At 44.1% G+C, this 19,528-nt stretch overlaps 3 protein-coding genes across 14 annotated transcripts in view; 1 reads left to right on the top strand and 2 right to left on the bottom strand.

Moving 5' to 3' along the window:
• Positions 1-12,195, bottom strand: part of LOC135397031 (vasodilator-stimulated phosphoprotein-like) — a 34,217-nt gene extending 22,022 nt beyond the window's left edge. For 2 of the 6 annotated variants that reach the window (XM_064628342.1, XM_064628343.1), the window contains exon 1: positions 7,727-7,870. In XM_064628342.1, the coding sequence (XP_064484412.1) occupies positions 7,727-7,830 (104 nt within the window). In that variant the 5' untranslated portion in view covers positions 7,831-7,870. Of the gene's footprint in view, positions 1-3,056; positions 3,145-7,726; positions 7,871-12,028 lie in introns of those variants that run through there. The other 4 variants (XM_064628347.1, XM_064628349.1, XM_064628348.1 and 1 more) reach the window with 4 other exon arrangements.
• Positions 12,196-12,371: 176 nt separating this feature from the next.
• On the top strand, positions 12,372-13,454 carry LOC135397033 (signal recognition particle 9 kDa protein-like). Its single transcript, XM_064628350.1, has 3 exons — positions 12,372-12,552; positions 12,761-12,829; positions 12,901-13,454. Exons 1-3 carry the CDS (start codon positions 12,481-12,483, stop codon positions 12,994-12,996), a joined length of 237 nt encoding a protein of 78 aa, XP_064484420.1. The 5' UTR covers positions 12,372-12,480; the 3' UTR covers positions 12,997-13,454.
• A 36-nt stretch (positions 13,455-13,490) lies between these two features.
• Positions 13,491-19,528, bottom strand: part of LOC135397030 (autophagy-related protein 2 homolog A-like) — a 36,436-nt gene continuing 30,398 nt past the window's right edge. For all 7 annotated transcript variants that reach the window (XM_064628334.1, XM_064628340.1, XM_064628337.1 and 4 more), the window contains one exon: positions 13,491-16,600. In XM_064628334.1, coding sequence (XP_064484404.1) covers positions 16,590-16,600 — 11 coding nt within the window. In that variant the 3' untranslated portion in view covers positions 13,491-16,589. The remainder of the gene's footprint in view (positions 16,601-19,528) is intronic.

Raw genomic sequence — 19,528 nt, 5'->3', positions numbered from 1 at the left:
GAATCTCGCATATCTACCCATCTGCAACGCCTCTGATGTCAAAGATAAAGTTGTCACTGATTGGTCGCGGTAGAAGATACTGCGTCATTAGAGGCGAGGGCACGAAGCCACGCCAGCGTTGAGGTCACAGACATTTTATCCATTTATCGAAGCGAGCGTGCAGAGCACTTTAAACTGAAATGGATCGCGATTTGCCATAATATGTCTAGGACTGAAACGATTTAAACTAATCTAAGCCAATAAATTTGCAGAACCTAAAAGGTCTCACGCTAAAAGGCTGCTTCAGCGCAACGCAGTAATATTTTTTACCTCTTTCAGCCTGCAAAAGGGGCGCTTTTATAAATAAACACCATTATTTCCAAACAGGCTCAACTGAAAGGTGTAATAACAATGTCTCAAATGAAATACACCCCCTGAAATGGTGTTTTCTGAAGAATATGCTATTTGAAGCCGTGCTTTTAGTAGAATACACTATTTCGAAGGGTGTTTTACAGAGCACCTTTCTGTATGGTGTGAAATTTACACCACGTGTGCCAATAAGGCCCAATTCGGACATGACATTTACACGCAAAGGTGTAGAGAAGCTACTGCGAAAGACCGTTCATATAAAGACGTCAGAGTTCAAGGATGAGGTGAAGTATTATTTAATTAGTTTTTCATTAAACAAAGATATCAAATTCTGCTTCAAAACACCTTTCAGTAGAAGTGTGTTTTTTTTTCTTCCTCGCTTTTTCATATTATTGAACCGCTTCGTGAACCGAACCGTTTAGAATTATCCGGTTTGAACCTTTATGGTCGAACCCGGACCGAAACGACAACATTTTCGGTTCGACTCTCTGCTACGGACAAAACACGAAAACTTCTGGGGGGCTTTGAATTCGCCGGACAATATACCCAAGAAAGTACCCCGTTGACTATTAAACTATCACTGAAGGAACATCAGCTCGTTGCTGTTTGTGACACTGCGGTATATACTTCAATCGCACTCTTGTGTCGAACCCTGCACGAACGCAGTAATGCTCTATTTTCAGAACCTTTATATAAGACACTAACTGACCACACACTCCGCAAATGCTATATCGGTGTTATCTCATTTCCCTCTCCCCATCTGTCTCTGATCCCTTAAGATCTATTCGTTCATACTCTGCATCAGACACTAATCCGAGTAAGACATCCTCCTAAAAAGCCTCCTACAAAGTGGCTGTGTAAGGCCAAAGAGCTTCGGCTTAATCCGAGAGATATCGCGTGACGACCATATGGAGGCTCGAAAGCTCTCGTTTGCTTGTCACGCGCCTGGCCCGCCTCCTTGAGGAGGACGTCTAAGCACCAGAAACCGAAGTAGTGAAAGTAAATATTTTTATATATTATATACACGCCTATATTACATATATTATATATACGCATAAATTTCTTAAATAATGCGGATAATGTAGAATATTGAAGCCCGAACTTCGCGTGTGGAGAGAGTATGACAGTCATTCTTTCGATACAACATGATTGCAATGACAGGTCCGCATGAAAATCAACGTGATATTATCATATTTCGAAATATGAAATGCATCCGCAGTCTGTAAATACGTTTTATTCTTAAGAGAGTTGCATCACGTGAATTAAACTTTACTGAACGATGGCGTTTCATGTCATTAACAAGGAACGAGCTTCGTACAATAATGACATTCCGAGATCCGAATGACAATAAACGATAATAGCGCGTTTTAGTAGATTGGAAGGAGTTTACGACAACGATCCGGAAAACGTGATAAGCCAATCACTCTGTTTCATTAGAAGCGGGTGACATCACATATTGCTTAGCTTCGATTTTATAAACTTCCTTTGTCGTATCCTTTTCGCAGAGTTTGTCCGATGCGCTAAAGCTCGCTATTAGAGACTTTTTAGGAAAACGTAAAGGTTTCACGATAACGTTTCCGAAAACATGATAAGCCAATTGCCGGATTCCTTTGGAGTGGCCGATGTCACGTTGCTGATATCTGATTGACTGACAGCGTTATACGGCATCTGAGGGCTCTTGCGGTTTCCTAAAACTCCTTGTCATTTTTCGTGCCGTTTATCACAATGCTGGTGACCACCTAGGTCATACCACACTCTAAGAAAAAAGGAGTGAAATGGGGAGTAATTGCAGTATCTTGTCCCCTAGACTGCAATTACTCCCCATTTTCGTCCCCTAACCGCGACGTTTACTCCCCAAGACTGCAAAGTGTTACTGAACTTCGCAAATGGTCTTCGGAATGCAACAGTCTACGTAAATATGTGCTCTTGGACAATTTGTTGGCACAGGGCTGTATAACTCGGCCACTTAGCAATTTTCTACTCACGAGAAGACACAGTTACAGTAAGACACAGTTAGAGATTCTTTCTTCGCAAATTGTGCCCTATGTATGTCGCAAGATTTTATATCACTCGATATATCGCGGTTGACGGTTTGATTCAAAGTATTTTCACTCATGCACACGAATTATGTACTTCGGATGCTTAGAGCAGAGCGTGAAATGCAGTCTCCATTCTGTGACATCCATTTACTCCCAAAAGGGAGTATTTTTTTGTGGCATTGCATTTGGTCCTCAAAAGGAGCAAAATTACTCCTTTTTCTCTTGTAGAGTGCAAGACAAGTCTCTCATACCAAATGTCTCGCTACGAATTGTCCTGCGTATGAGTTGAGGGCATAGGAAAAGCGGGACGGTTGCCTAAGTAATATACGCGACAACAAGATTAAAAAACATCGGTAAAACATCTCAACCGCAGTCCGTTATCACCGGGCATATATATCCACCCTTCCTACACAGGCATGTCGCTTCCACGCGCAAATTCTTATCACTTCTCGTGTATACACCACATCCTGTCGTCTGCTATACCGCAACACAGGAACACCGGAAACCACCAGTCGTTTCCGGGTGGATTTCCTTCACTTCCGCCACCTACAACGGCATCCAGCCAATGCTCAATCACTGTCTCCGTCCGTGCCATGAACCCACCTTCGACGTGCTCGCGCAACTCAAACAGGGGCTATGAAAACGCCCTTCACGTATTAACGTCCTTACCCTTCAGGGGCGCTGTGCCTCCGTGGTAGCGATCCCGTCCCACTGAGCACCGTTAGACAGCAGAACATGGTCGGCGCAAGAGTCACTCGCAGTTCGTATATACAAACCAACGCCTTAACCGCGCAATAAATTGTAGAAAGTTTCAAACATTTATGTTCAACAACGTTCTTGAATTCCTCCTGAACGGGGTAACGATTGCAACGGAAATATCGATTATTTCTTCGACAGGGACGTTTGTTGTCAAAGAGCAGCTGGGCTGCTTTTTGGAGATGTCTGGAATGGTTGTTGTGAACGCGTAACAGGAAGTCAACAGTACTTTAGTAGCTGCAGAAGACTCCAGTCTTTTCGTGCCAACAACGCTAATAACTACGGTATACCTTGATCCTGCAGCACTTGCAAGTTCGTTGAACTGTACGACACCACAATGACTTCATCCAACGACTGGTATCTAAAAACAAAAGGCTAATTTTCCTTCGTGTCTCTCCTGTTCAATGTGCTCAAGGTAGCTACATGGCTGTTCGGGAGACGTCAAAGGCACCAACTTTAAGACAAGCCTTCCCTTCTGGAAAGACATGTCCGCAAAGCTGCCATGTTGAAACACGTGGTCTTCCTTCTGGCACTCAACGGCTTGCAAAGTATATAGCTCACTCTCTCGTATCTGATGTTTCTCTGCATAAACAACATCTACGTCGACGCAGCGAACTGCTGCTGATGTCATCTAAGACTTCAACCTGCGATCTTGTAAGACGTCTTCCTCACGAAGCCGTGCGTATCGCAGAAGGTTCGACTTGGTCATTCGGGACAAGGACAACCTTCCGCTATACCCTGGAGACGTTACCTTTCAAGCTTCAACATCACACCTGTGCACCTTCACCTCACCTCGTGTATGACGTCATCGACCACGCCCTGCCACTATCATCTTCCACAGACGCGCGTTATCACCAAAACCGTCGCCTCATTTTCGAAGACGTCGCGTCGACACAGGGCGCGGGACAAGCGGGACTTCTGGTCAACTCGCGTGAAAACGTCCGTCACGCGCTGTCACGCAATATCACGGCGCCGAGCCGCACCCAAATCTTGGGAGTCGGCCCGAGAAGACTTGGATGAGGAGATGGGAGCACTCGGAGACTGCGCACAGCTTGAGCTTCGCGGATGTGGATCCTCACGGGTTCATTGATTTCGGAGGACCCCTTCGCTTCCCCTTTCGTTCCTGTGCATGCAATACATGTACACAGTGATTTTTTTACACCTTTCGGGTGTAAATGTCTTGTCCAATAGGCGCACACCTTCATGGTGTAGGTTTCGCATCATCATCATCATTGTTTGGTAAACCACCCTTACCAAATGTTGCGTCCTATATACAAAAAGCACTATTTCAAAGGGCATATTCTGCAAACAACACCATTTCAGCAAGAGTGCATTCCATTTTGAAACACTGTTTCGATAGAAGTTTTGCAAGCACCTTTTAGTTGAGTCTGCGGAATAAAAAAGAGGTGGTGTTTATTTATATTTAAAAAAAAAAAAACACTCCTCTTTAGCCTTGAAAAAAAAAAAAAAAGATTTGTACGGCTCCAATTGTGTTATAAAGGTCCACCACGTGCACGCGTAAAATTTGTCGGCTTTCTTTTTTCTTTCAGTAACCAGCACTTTGACACCTTGCCCATATCTCGCGTCCGTCCCTCTGGTGTCTCTAGAACCAGGGACACGTTTCCGGAGTCTCTGTGTAAGTCCGGCAGCGGCAGTCATTGTTTTTACGTACGATTTGTCCGCAGAACCCCCTGCAGGATGACCGTGGGAGATGGGACACCTTTCGAAAGTACAAACCACATATAGAAGATATCATGCAGAGGTCGCGCAAGAGTAGGATCACGGACAGAAATTCGGTTGGACATGAGTTATCTGAACGAAGGTGAAAGGAACTACCCCCAAGATACGTCTGACTAGGTAACGTTATCACAGTCAGCGAGAAACGCTGATGGTGGTAAAGCGCGCTCTAAATTATTGACAGTTGATCCTTTGATTCCGTGGCAGGAGACAGAAAGATGTAGACCAACGAGCTGTCAAAAGGCAAACGTCAAAAAAGAGTTGAACGTTCCGGACCACTTCTGGCAAAGGCACGTTAGACGCAAAGCGAAGTGCCATTCAACGAAGAGAAAGTAGGCGGAACAGCAGGAGGAGGAGGAGGAGAAGGAAGGTCGTTCGCCCCAGTCGAAGAGCGAGCCTGCAGGATTTTTACCGCTACCATATCGTTCACATCCAGAGACAAACAACACAATCAACGACTGTCACGTGGGAACCAAAACGTACTTATATGCGTCTATTCAAGAACACTCCTTCAACAAATGCGAAAAATAAAAAAAAGGAGAAGTACACTGTGTAAAATGAGGCACTTTGACGAAGATATTTTCGCTTTTCAGTTGATAACCACCAGTGTGTTTCTTTCGCTGCTTTTTCCGCCCCCTCCTTTTCCTCCTCAATCGGATAGCAAGTTGACCTTGAGTTTGACGCTCTTTTTTTTTTTTTTTTGCTTCGAATATGCATATGTACCCCTTCTCGCGTTTCCAAATAAAACGGATTGAACGCGTTAATCCGTGCTACGACGGAAAGGACACAAAGTACAAAGAATATGCAGCATCTCAGAACAATTTTGATGCGTCATAGGCAATATCGTGCAGCGTCTGCACTTCACCGGGTGAAGAAAAGCCGACTCTGCACGAAAGCTAGTCACTCGCTCAAACTGCTTTGGAATCCTTCATTCCTCGTAGTTTGTGTCCTTTCAATGTCTCCCATTACTAGCATCAAGCTATACCAACCCCACCTAGACAGCGAAGTCCCGCTTCCTCGTCGACGTGACGTAACAACTAAGAGTCAGCCAATCGGGGGCCCATTTTCAAAGGCGGTAGCCAATCACAAACGTTCTTCCAGCGGTCGTAACCATGGAGACGAGCCACCGTCGTTTGCGAGTTACGACTGAACGTCCCCGCGTACTAAATGGGAAATCTTTAAAATAACGCGCAAAACGGTCCCATATTTTTCTCGAGACTGATTTCCTGGAAAGCGTGTTACACTTTTTGTCTAAATATTCGGGTCTACAGGTTCCAAGTTATAGCTACAATCATTTGCGGGTTCTTGAATACGCAGAACGGCGAATCGCTGTTGGAGACGAAGTCTGACTTTATATGTCCACCTAGCGAAAGAGGGAGAGGAGGCAATAAGCAAGGCCTTCTGCATCTAGGTGGCGTTGGTACTGCACACTTCGCAGACGACACTTAGCAGACGATACCGTCAGCGTCTTTCCTGTCGTCTGCTACGGAATATCTTGTGGCCCTGTCGCAGGATATATTCCCCACGGTTAGCAGTGTACGTGAGGACACGACGTTGAGCGTTCGTGGTCACGTGACAGCCGAAAGCCACCTTCCATATCTAGGTGGATTACGGTACGGCTCGGATTACGGTAAGCAGCTTAGATAACCTTCGTGACACGCAGCTTGGTTCCCTCTATTTTTTTTCTAAGTACACATACAGTCAGGAAAAAAAAAAAGAAAAAAGAAATCCCTCAGGTACGACGAGTGCGTAACTGGGGGCAATTGCTCACTGGAAAATTGAAGAATGTATTGTCATCAAGTGGGAAAAACTACTCGTTGTATTGTCGTCAGGTGCAAGAGTTAGATTTGTAGATGCACTGTATGACGGCGTACATTAAATCTACTAGTCGATACTTGAAAAAAAAAAAAAAAAAAAAGGCCAGAAAAATTAAATAACCACGACGGGCTACCACACCTCATGCGACAGGAAGGCGCACAAGGTCCGAAAGAACAATGAATACAATACTAAGACAAAACACTACATGTACACCTCGTGCTCTCAGTAAATCAACAATGACATGTTCACACAAAGATAATGCGCCAGTAATGCTTGTCCTATGAAAGTCTGAGTGCTCCGTGTTGACACGATGCAGGGTGAAACATTGCATGGTCAACGATTTAACCAGACCCCCGCCCCACCCCCACCCAGGGGGTGGGGCGGGGGTCTCATTAGGGGGTAGGGCAAGGCAGAAAAATATATGGGGAGGGGTTCTGTGGGAATTTTACATGGGGGAGGAGGATTTCACCCTCGTTTCCTTCTCACAAATGCAATACCAAAGGTACGATTTTGGGGGGGGGGGGTTGAACCCCTCAAACCCCCTCTGGCTACGCCAATGCACCCCTCGCCCACTACACCACCTCCCTTCCTTTTCTGTGTACCCCCTCGGAGGTGGGGTGGGAGTGGCTTTGTTATTTCAGCTCTAGACAAATACCGGTAATGATATATACAGCTGATACAACGTTCACGTAATTTTAATATTGACACGCCCTTCCCCCAACGTTTTACAACCCCTCTCCCCCTCGTGGTTGTGGACAAGTCACTGATATTGGCCCTCGCAACAGCAGGTGTTACATAAAACCCCTCTCCCCCTCGTGGTTGTGGACAAGTCACTGATATTGGCCCTCGCAACAGCAGGTGTTACATAAAATAGATCTATCTTTCGTTGTTCTCACACAAGGTACTTTACTCTTCTCTTTGCTTCTTAACAAACACTTGCGAATTAAGTCGTTAATCCATTATGCTATCGTTCTATATCACAGAGACGTATCTTACTCGTAGCCAAAAAAATGACAAAGCCCCGTTACCTGTCAAGCAAGAGAGGGAGCGACGGACAGGAGACATATTTGGACAAGCCCTGTCCACTCTTGAGGAGACGGCACCTTCCGAACGTGTTGTGGCCCACATCCATAACGGAACGTCTCAAAAGGCCTATACGTATTTTCCTCGATCCAGGCTTACTCCCCCCTGTACCGCAAAAACCTCACGCTCAGCGGATGTTTGCATAACTATATTTCTTTGCACTCCTCCCATCTCGGTTGTATAAGACGGTGACGTATGGCCAGTGTGCTTAATTGGCGTAAACACGAAGCCTACTTCGATGCCCATGTAACGGACTGCGCGGGGGGAAAAAGTCGGTGGGTGTGTTAACCTTACGGTTTGCGGAACAACGTAATTATCAATCACTCGTTACAAAATAGTATTGATGTTCGCAACGTATTTCCGAGTTTCGGGAATGGGCAGAACACAGGAACGAACAGTACAACGGAAGACTTGCTCTTGTAACGTTCGGTCTTCTGTCCATTCGTCTACACCCCCCCCCCCCCCCAAAAAAAAAAAGGAAAAGAAAGAAGAAACTCACGGATATGATGCTGGCGCAAGAGAGAAACTGATGTTCTGAGGCTGGAACAACATAGAAGGGACAGATACAAACAAAGCCTCAATTGCCTAAGAAATCAACGATGAAAGATTTAGAAAGGTTTATTAATTATTATTATTATTATTATTTATTATTAAGAAAGAAAGGTTTATTCAGACTCCGAAGCATGCGTGGGGGAGGGGTCATTATTACACTTAGGTCATAACAGCTCAACGTATCATAGCAGGCATGTGTCAGACCTTTCCATTCAATAAATATAAATCCCCCCCCCCCCCCCCCCCGCGTGTGTCTAAAGCTGAAATATCAAGCACCCCCTCCCTTTTGTAACGGGTGCACAGGTTAAAAAGTTGGGGGTGTCGCCAAACGTATGGAGGTGTTGGGGGGGGGGGGGGGGTCTGGATAGATCACTGATATGATGCTAACGTCAAGTATGCAACTCCCCTCCAATTCACTTCTCTGTCCTACGCAAAGGTACTTAATCTACTATTGAACTAAAATCTTTGCTCTGTCAGGATCCATCCACTGATTTCGCCACGCACTGGGAAGCGATTGCTGATTGATCAGTTAAGTGCGGCGCCCCATCTGGGGAAGGCGCCCGGGGCGGCTGCCCCCTCCGAACGGATCTGGTGAATACACGATTGCTAGCTGTTGTGCGCAGGAGCAATGAAAGATGCTGAACAGATATAAACCTTAGCATGTCGATGCTTCGATTGTTCAAAACAAGGATTTTCTCAGAATTTTCACATCGGGGTGGGGGTGCATGGAATGGGTGACACCCCCATCGACTGCTTTTTTTGGGGGGGCACATTTTTTGCCTATTTTGGATGTATTCTGGCTTTTTTTTTTTTGCTGGTATTTGGGGGAGGGGGGTTGGAAGATCATTCGGGGTATTCTGGGAAAGTCCCTGGTTCAAAATGTTCTTCTTTCAAGTTGACAGAACGCGTAGATGAAAAGGAAAAGCCTGCCGTGCCTCGTGACGTCTTGCGACTGTAACTCCGACGTGTGACGTCACACCGAGGGCTTCAAAGAACGATTGAACACAAATTCGCAGAAAACTATCATGAAAACGGACCTAGTCACCTCACGCATGCCGAACAGAGCGCGTGTCTCGCATCGAACGAAAAAAAAAAAAAAAACAGCAGGCGAAAGAAGACGTAAAACAATGAAGTTACACAGAAAAAGGTGGCATTACATGCTCAGCATCGTGTGTCAACAAACCAGCAGATGGTTACAACGTCGGATGAAAATGTCATGTCCTGAGGGTGCTCTTGGCATTCTTTCGGAGATACCTGAGCTTTCGATGCGAGAAAACAGGAGAAGGATTCGTGACAGTAAACACAGCACCGCTTTGTCGACCAGCGAGCGAAGTATCCGATGACCTTTGTTCCTCAGGTGTCGCTTCTCTTCCTTCACACAACATTGCCCCAGAAAGAAAGAAGAGATCGTGTTATCTAATCACGGCGATGGAGCGCTAAACATTACGCAACGACATAAAAAGAAAAAAAAAAAGAAAAAAGACCTCTCCCCGCCGGGATCTTGTTGCAGAGAAATCTCAGGGTTCCAACTTCTCGAATATGACGAATGAAGTGTGTGGTTATATTGTATTGGACCGAATAAATTAACAGTTCGATTTTCCGTGGGCACTTCGAAATCACAAGGCTGTTTATCACGGAGACACACAGTCAAAAGTAATTCAGCGGCAGACACTTGTGTGGCATAGCTCCGGCAGCGGGCTCACCAGCTCCAACCGATGGACAAAGTAAACTCCGTTGAAACCTTATGTAAACGTCGATATCTGTGCGCATATCTCACGCGGTTCAAGGGGAACCTGAAACCTCCACAGACCATTTGTCGCATGGCTCACGAGATCTGCGGAAATGAAGCAACACAAGGCTCGAGGCCCGCGCTTATCTTATCGTTGTCATAATTAAAGAGCGGACTGTCACTCGGATGGAACGTCATAGTCGTCGAAAGATGAAAGAAACGATGAAAAGGCTTGTATGTGTTTGTCCCCTGTATGTTGTTCCAGTTCTCTCATATGTTATAGTCGTGTTAATACTGCTGAACTGTAAGAACTGTTGTAAGCAACTGCAACTGTTGGCTTGCGAGAAAATACGTTCGTTTATTTCGTGTAATGCTCGTCTTTGTATACACGAACAGAAAATACGGGACATACATCCGTGCTGAAATAGAGGCAAAGCATTTACACTAACATAAAGTACCGACATTCAGCGATAAACTTCAGAGCTGCTTCTTCACGCCTGGATGATTTTCAGCAGACGGATGCGACGAAGCAGACGACAGTTGTGTCGTCTGCTACGGAAACTGTGGTGAGTTAAAAGTAATTGCGCCCTTTTGCTGGAATCCCAGAATGGTGTTGCCCATGAAATCAGATGTAGCTACAAAGCAGACTCGGTCTTAGGGTGGTGACAAGGTGAAACCACCCAAGGATCCTCAAACGCATACGAAAGTAGAGGAAAAAGTCTTCCTACCGAGTTTCAGAAATATTGCAGGAGGTACAAATCAGTTGAAAAGTTGATCTTGGAACGCCTTGTATATACCGTTATATTAGCGAACCTGAAAGGATGGAACTGCACTCCTTCGAGACCAGTCCGGATATTTAATCGAGACACTCGAGTGTCATTATTTGTTTCGGATCGTGGAAATCGTACGTTTGAAGACACAGTCGAAAAAATGGCTTTCCCACCGTAAGGCCGAAATCAGAAACCAGGGAGGAATACAGACTTGTTTCGGGCAAAAATGACTTCAAACAGTCCCAAAAGTACCGCGGAGAGCGATGGATTTTTTAACAGGACCAGGAATGAAAAGATGGTTTTGCCAAGAAGAGCGGAGCGACAGGATGGGTCATCGCATTTTCCATGACTCAAGAGAAGGGGGGAAAACATACAAGGCAGTAAATTCACTCTCCCCGCATCCAGTCAGCGTGATATAACCGACCGGTCACTTTGACTCATGGGCGAACATATTCACTACTCCTCGGTCGGACTTCCGATGGGTATTTATTAGTAGCGTTAATTAACTAGCAGCAAACGTGTGCTCCACTTCGATCGGGAGCCCTAGGATTCATAGAGTCATTTTGCTGAGTGACCACCCTTCTCACCTTGAGAAGATCGTAGAACCATTCGCACGTTCGAGCTTTTATCGGCCGTTATCTTTATGGACACTTGACACAGAGGGCACAGAATAAACAGTCGTAAGGTAATGATATGGCAACGCACATAGAACAACAACACACCTTAGGCGGAACAATCGAGCCTTATAACGTGGTTCGGTCGTCTGCATGTTTTATGACCGCAGACACCGGCGCATGAAAAGCAAACCCTGCGGCAAAACACACAATATTTACAGCCCGAGTGTACGAGTTGCAGAGATTGTTTGAACCCCACGACAAGACGTGCAACTTGTTCGCGCGCATTGCTGTCCCTGATGATGCGAGGTCAATGCTACGAAATCTCGCACAACAATAGCATCTGTCAACGAGGGAATTTTCTGAAAGCATGCTTTCTGTGCCAGACGAATTGGCAACCAAATCTACGACATTTTACTGGAAATTTGCTCTCAATTCCCGCAAAGCGAAAATGTCTCCAAGGTTCTCTAAGGTAGTTGTAACGATAATGCGGCTCGCGACCGAGCTGCAGGTCTCGCAACTGCCTGCCGAGTTGATTGAAAGTGATCAAAATGGCAAAAGTAAAGCCAGTTATTCACTCACTTCATCTTTCCGCTTACTGCGCGTGGCTGACTCGCTGAACAGTTGATGCACAGTCATTTAACCTTTTGTAATCCACTGAAGCCCTGGGCTGCGAGCTTCTCTACAAAATTAATGGGTTGAGGTGTTTCCTCCCGCTAGTAGCTTTCACGAGTTCACTGTCGCCATGATAACAACAACCAAGCACGCTGGGATGTCTGTCTGTGTGTCTGCTAACTTTCACTGATATCTCGGAGCATTACAGTTTTATCTTTTATTTCGTTACAGTTATAAGGAAAAGTAGCTAGTAATTAAATCGTTAGGCATTACCATTTTCGTTCAAGCAATTTTTTCTGCTTCATCTCACAGAGGGCGCTACGTGTCCTTCGACAACGTCACGGTAAAGTGTGACAGGGCATGCGGTGGACGATTTTGTGTGTGTTCGCTTAGTTCTTTTTTTATACAACTTTCCAATCATGACTTATCTAACATCGTGGGAAGAGTTTGCAAAAGCTGCAGAACGACTATACCTAGCAGATCCCATGAAGGTAGGTCAGAGTCTGCACGGACACGCAAGTATCTGCACCGTGTCAATTATCGTCACAAATTGCAGATACCTGTTACATTACCGTCAAAGAACCTGAATGCAATACGAGAAAGACATTATCAACGCGAATCGTTTCCTGAAGGCGTGATAAATTAGTTTGTTTCAAATGCCCTACATCGCTAACGTAGTAACCATATTTCATGTTCCAGGTCCGGTGCATCATGAAGTACAGGCATTGCGACGGCAAGCTGCAAGTAAAAGTTACGGACGATCAAGTAGTAAGTGTCTACCGAAGTTAAGAGGCAGGCAAAAACAAATTACATTCTCTTCTGTCCCACATTTCTTGCAGTGCCTACAGTATCTGACAGAGCACACACAGGATTTGAAGAGGATAGAGAAATTAACCAACTTATTAATGAGACACATGGCATCGAAGGAACGATGATCTGCCACACCATCACCCAGTTTTCCCATCCTTGTACAGCTTATCCTCCAATGCACTGTTACAACTACACCTGCACGTCGCTGGGTGCAGACTATATATGCCACAGACTGCCGTTATCTTTGTGCGTCATTTCTTTGCATTATGTGGGCAAAGGCCAAAAATGCGCAAATGGAAGGTACATATGATGTAAGGACTAATCAAAGACACGTTTCGGTGTGAAATGTTTTCTCGATTCAATCTTGTTTTTTGCTTCAAAGACCTGCGCATCACTGTGTTTTATGTTTTTTAGAGCAATGTGACTTTGAATAAATGGTCTGCACGTTGGCAACGTGCCGCAGCTCTGAGGTGTACTGCGGACAGTGGGGCCTGTAAGGCTTTCACACGATTTTTAAAAATTATGTTCCATGTCAGTGGGGAATGGGGTATGATTAGAAAGAATAAACACTGTCTTTCACACATTCCCCTGTCCATCAAGTAATTACTCAGCAAAGGCATCTAGGCAAACTTTTGCATTTTTATTGCACAAAAAAAAATTGCCTTTATGTCGCACTTTTTCAAACAAAAGCTCTGTTATGACGTGGATGAGCTGCAGCACACACACACTTTTCTACAGACATAAGATACATTTCTACTGTCATAAGCTCTGTTAAAATCATGGTAGAGAGTTTAAAAAGCTCGACGCACTACATTGCACCGGTATAGTAGCATGATATCAACAATGTGCAAGCACCTCACATATGTGAAACATTAGCTGGGGTGGCCCAGTGTCCCGAAATTGAGCAGAGTAAGAGTGACATAAATGCAATCCTCCGTTGCATCACAACGCAAAAGTTTTTGCCGACACCTACACGGGTTATAGAACTGTGCTCGATAGCTCGCGTCAGGGTCCGAGACTTGCTTTGCTGCACGTGGAACGACAATTTGTGCAATCGCAATATATTAGCACAATATGTAAGTTAACACACCTCAAGGAACAGCATTCGCCTTTCACTGTACAAGTTCCAACTTTGACTGTACGAGGCACATCCAGAAAGTAAGTTCCATTTGCAAATAGTGGCCCTGCCAGACTGCAGTCTAGAGCACTCTGTGTGTGAGCTCGTTTGTCCACTGGGGAGTCACAGGCACCATTTTGAGACAAAAGGGCGGCGTTGATGCATCTTTCTTCGTACTTAAAATGTTTAAGGCAATAAAGCAGCCCGCCGCATCTCATATGTGCTGCGTGCTGTCAGACAAACATGTTTTGTGAGAACAGATGACAAGAACATTTTGGTCTCAGCAGGTGTTTTCTCAAAGATGACACAGAACATGAACGAGTAGGCACGAGCAAATAATTATTTTAAAACAGAAGCGAATAGATGCAGAGCCAAAGCCAACACGAAACAAGCTGTTATAGAACCGAAGCGAATACAGTCAAACTCCTTTATAGCGAACACCTTTTTAACGAAAATACCACTACAGCAAATTTTTTTTGCGGTCCCGCTGGAGCCTATAGGTCCAATAATGGACATCCTTTTTAACGAAAATACCTTTACTGCGAATTTTTTTTGCTGTCCCCTGAGTTTCGTTGTAAAGGAGTTTGACTGTGGTTATAAAGCTGAACCGGATACACACGAGGCACATGTACAGACATAAACATCTGTACGGCATGTATACACAATATATTCAGACGAATCAGAATATGAAGTAGCTCTCACTTTGACTTACGTGCGCAGCTTCAGAACTACTCCAACATATTCGGTTTGAAAGAAAACCATTCGATTTGAAGTTCGAATATATACAGAGTTTTTTAAATTTCTTTTCCTTTACAGATTTGTTATTAGAAAGCTATAATAGCAGCAGAGGTGTCGTTTTTGCAGTTGAGTTGTACGGCCAGTACGGAGTCCTCTCGAAGATAATGTGTCACCTAAATTAACTGATTAACTCCTTAATTAGGTAATTTTGGACAAAAGCGAGATAGCAGAATGGGAGGGAAATCCTTGTGGAAATCCATTCAATTTTTTAAGACTCCTGAAACGCGCATGTGCGTTGAAATATCCCTGATATTTAATAAAATATGCCTGGAATTTCTGAATTAAATAGTTAATGAATGAATTTTGGATAATTATTTGTCTTGTAGTTACATACTCTCTTCGAGAGGATGTCCGCCTGGCCGTACAACTAAACTGCAAAAGCAACAACTATGCTGCCTTCTTGAGCTCTTTTATTACAAAATCTGTGAAGGATAATATATATATATATATATATAAATGCCTTGAAGAATTCCATATTCGACTCACAAGTTTAATCTAATATAGAATTATTCCCTTCGGTATTATGTTCGCACATGCCTACGAAAAAGATATAAAGGTGAAGTAGACCGCCATACTTTAGTTTCATAACAGGCGGCATCATTCCGCGACGCAGGGGTGCAACAGCGGATTCCTTATCATGACAAATGTCTCAATAATGGTGGACACTGTGTAGAAACGTAGCTTAAAGATAGTAATGTCAACTGTAGAGGCTGAATCAGCAATTAGGACGCACACAACACTTCAGTCTCGCCAACGCTCAAGCAACATTAGTGAGAGTGTGATGTCGGCGCATCGTAACCTGACTTAACTGACAATCAGATACATATGGGGGTTGATTCCCGCCACAAGCACTCACTGCCTCTTCATCAGGTTCTGTCCTAGAGTAATTCAAGATATGCGGAATCCAGTGCAAATAAAACATTTCTAAATAAACTGCAACACACTTTCTGGATAACCCTCGTATCTCTCGGAAAGCTCTGCGTTTCGAGAGCTTAGAAATGTTGTTCGAAGTGATTGCCCTGCAATAATCTGCAGTGTAGAATATTTGCGATTATTGTATTTACTAGCATTACTAACATGCTTATGTAATTCATGCACCCCACAACTTCGGCTCTCAAATGTTGGTATGTCACGCACCACGACTTCAGCATCATCGCTGGCACTACCACACGATGTTGGCCGCCATGACGCAGAATGAGCACAGGGTTTTCTTGTGTTATTAGCACAACCCTCCGTGGCACCTTTTTATTTTAAAAAGGTGCACTGTTTATGCGAGCAAATACAGTTCTTTTTTTTTTTTTGCTAGGGTTTACCTGCAGAAATATATCCAGGAATTTTCATCATGTGCTCACTGAGGACAATGGCATGCATGGGCACTGTGCATGTAGTATTGTGCAATGTTTGTGGCTGATCAAAATGCTGACGAAGTACCACTGTCACAGAGCAACCGCGTGAAGAACCATACGTCAAAGCAGCCCTACGTATTTTGTTTGCTAGTCACACCACATTCTCAAAACACAACATCGACGACCACCTTGCCTCCTGGAAGTTCTTGAGGAAGTGAGAAGCCTTGCATTCTACTGTGTACAAAACGTGAAGCGATAAGAAACTGGACTTTTTTTCTTTCCCACCGTGCCATTTGTTTGCTGGTAATGTGCTGTAGACTGGGGCAGGAGCCATTTAAATTTAATAGCATTACTAATGCGGAAAAGACATTTTGATAAGTGGAGAATACCCATCAGCAGACGATCTGTTATCTACATGCCCTTCAAAGTAGTTGTCTGTACATCAGGGTCAATTTGTTCACCGTGATGCTGAAAAAAAGAAGAAAGGTTGGAATTCTTATGAAACAATTTAGTGAGCATACCAGATCATGTGACAACGCCAGAAGTAACGTTACCTCACATGACAACAGGCTAGTTCCACTTCAAATCAAACAAGCCAGTGCATTCAATGTCTCGAATCAACAGGAAAGAAATATACAGGGTGTCCCAGAAAACGTGTCATTGGATTATAATAAAAAAGCTACACCACCTAGAGTCATGCGGTCAATGGCATTTGTTCTTACTAGGTTTTTGCCACCTCCTGATGTGAATGTCATGTAACGTAAGTTTAATTATGTAAATTTTTGCGAGCTTAAGTCGGAAATTTGTCAAGTAAAGGGCACTTTTTTACCCAACCAATGTGAAGAGCATGTCTATTTACTCAAATTAATGTTAATTGACAGGGATATTCAGGAGCTATCCCATCAGAAAAAATATCCTAACATCATGCTCTACGGAGCTCCCCCAGGATAGCGCGCGATGAATTTTTCAGCGCCATCTTTGTCAGTCCGACGAAAGGAGGTTGGAAACCCAGCCCACCCCGGCATCGCAGAAACAGATAACACAGACACGGCTTATCGCGTCCGACTTTCGCTGGGATAACACTTTCCCTCTCCCAATTTTAGGAACCGTTACTTTTTTTACTATCACTCTGTGGGCTGGCTTTGGAACTTCCTTTTGTTTGACTGAGAGCGATTGCGCTCAAAGAGTCATAGCACGTTATGGTCCGCTGCTGCGAAAAGCATGATGTTCGGCTATTTTTTCCGATGGGATAGCTCAAGAACATCACTGTCAATTATCATTAATTTGAGTGAATTCGGCACGCTCTTCATATTGGTGGGGTAAAAAAGTGACAATTTTTTGCAAATTTCCGAGTTAAGTTCGCAAATATTTACATAATTAAACTTACGATACATGACATTCACATCAGGAGGTGGCAAAAGCCTAATAAGAACAAGTGCCGTTGACCGCATGATTCTAGGTGGCGTAGTTTTTTAATTATAATTCAATGACACGTTTTCTGGGACATCCCGTATGCTGAAGCCATTGGTGAGTTAGGAGAAATAGACGCCTTTAAAATTCTCTGCACTACGCGGTTCAGGATATAGGAGGGGAGGAAAAAACTGCCTCTCAGAAGACAATGTCATCGCACGCAGGTTTGAGTGCCCCTGCAAGGCTATTTCTTGTCGCATTATAGTGATATCTTACTCTGGCTTCAGACCACCTAGGGCGCAACAGGCTCCTGCATTGGCAGTGCTGTGTCAATTTTTGTTTGTCTGGAAAAAACTATCAAAGTTAACTCAAAGTGCCAAAAAGCACCATATTTACTGCGATTTTGCGGGCAATGTACACAATAGATAAGATTGAGTTTGATGCCATTTAATTTGTCATTCATGTGGCCGTCGAACAATACATAGTTTGTTGCTCTACTCTATCAGGAATGCAAGCGATACTTCTTTTGAGTAGTACCATACCTCCGAAAAATGACGAATTTCAGAAGCCTTTATCCAGAAAACCAGAGCTGTACACGTTACCCAAAAAAAGGAACTAAATACGTTACTCGTTCCTTCGAAAAAATAGTAACTTAATACGTTACCCGTTACTCACAAGTAAAAGGAACGCGTTCTCGTTACTTGGAAGCAACGAGTTACTTCTATACGTTACATTTGCCTACCAGACAGCAGAAATACGAAAGCATCGCCTATCTATATCGCCTACATATGTTGTCTTGTATGTTGTATTGTCTCATGTACACTGTCGACTCGCGCTTGCATCAAATAAGCCCAAGGCTAAATGTACACCATACGGAGAACAGGGTTGAAGGCGGTGATCCGTAAGAGGGATTTTCAGGGAAAAAACTGAGTTCATTCACAAGGAGGCCTTCACACGAGTTCCCAAGTAGGGGACAGAGAGACAAAGCACTAAACGCCCTGAGCACAGTGAATTCTTGAAAGAAGGAACACACTGAGCGTGCTGAAACACTGTGGACACTATAGAGTAATGAGAAAGGCGTTGCTCCCTGGTATCCTTTTCTCTTCGCTGGGGATTTTTCCGCATGCTTGAGCCTCGTGGTATACCACCATGTGCGCGGCAAAAATCATAACTGGCGGTCGTAGTTGGTGAGAGTGAGCAAAAAGGAAAAGAAAAAAGGAACGAGTAACTTGCAGTAACACGTTACCAATTTTTGTAACTAAGTACGTTCCTAGTTATATTTTTTTAGAAAGTAACTAAGTCGTTACTTAGTTACCAAAAACAGTAACGCGTTCCCTGTAACGCGTTACGTACAGCACTGCAGAAAACCCCACCAAAAACTTGCCTAGAAAAATTTGATATATTGTAGACAGACGCTTAGACTACAGACAGAAGTAATATAAAAATGTGGACTTTATGGGTAGGTGCACTGTGGTTTTCTTTTATTAATTAAAAAAAAAATTAATTTGGGACTATCTACTATCAAGTTTTCAAGGCAAGTTTTGCTGGTTTTTTTTCAGACAAAGGCTACCGAAATTCATCATTGTTCAGAGGTATGGTGCTACTCAAAAAGGTATTGCTTACGTTCCTGACAGAGCAGGGCAACAAATTATACCGACCGATTTTTCGGACATACTCTATTATTCGGATACGTTCACGGAACTGCGACGAGCTTCATTAAGTAAATGCAATACAACGTCCAAAATTTCGGATGTCGTACAGCTCCGTTGCTCGATATTTCGGACACGGTTTGCCTAGCCCGCGAGCGTCCCCAGCTGTCGCCAGCTCAGAACGTACGCATGACGCAATGCAAAGGTCGAGGAAACCAAATATAAAAACTGAGGCAAGAAAATAGCCAGTGACTTGAGAACATGAGAAATTGATGTTCTGAGGCTGGAACACATAGAAAGGACAAATACATACAAAGCCTCAAAGTGCCTAAGACTG

The sequence above is a fragment of the Ornithodoros turicata genome, chromosome 6 (genome assembly GCF_037126465.1).
Source record: "Ornithodoros turicata isolate Travis chromosome 6, ASM3712646v1, whole genome shotgun sequence".
NCBI classification, from domain to species: Eukaryota; Metazoa; Arthropoda; class Arachnida; order Ixodida; family Argasidae; genus Ornithodoros; species Ornithodoros turicata.
Note: the sequence above shows the minus strand (reverse complement) of the source record. Positions and strands in the feature narration are given on the sequence as shown.

What these genes read in the sequence shown, in the direction of transcription:
- LOC135397033 (XM_064628350.1), top strand. Translation starts at nt 12,481, where the DNA reads ATGACTTATCTAACATCGTGGGAAGAGTTTGCAAAAGCTGCAGAACGA. An exon ending in ACCTAGCAGATCCCATGAAG is followed by an intron (nt 12,553 to 12,760) that starts GTAGGTCAGAGT and finishes TTCATGTTCCAG; the next exon opens with GTCCGGTGCATCATGAAGTA. An exon ending in AAGTTACGGACGATCAAGTA is followed by an intron (nt 12,830 to 12,900) that starts GTAAGTGTCTAC and finishes CATTTCTTGCAG; the next exon opens with TGCCTACAGTATCTGACAGA.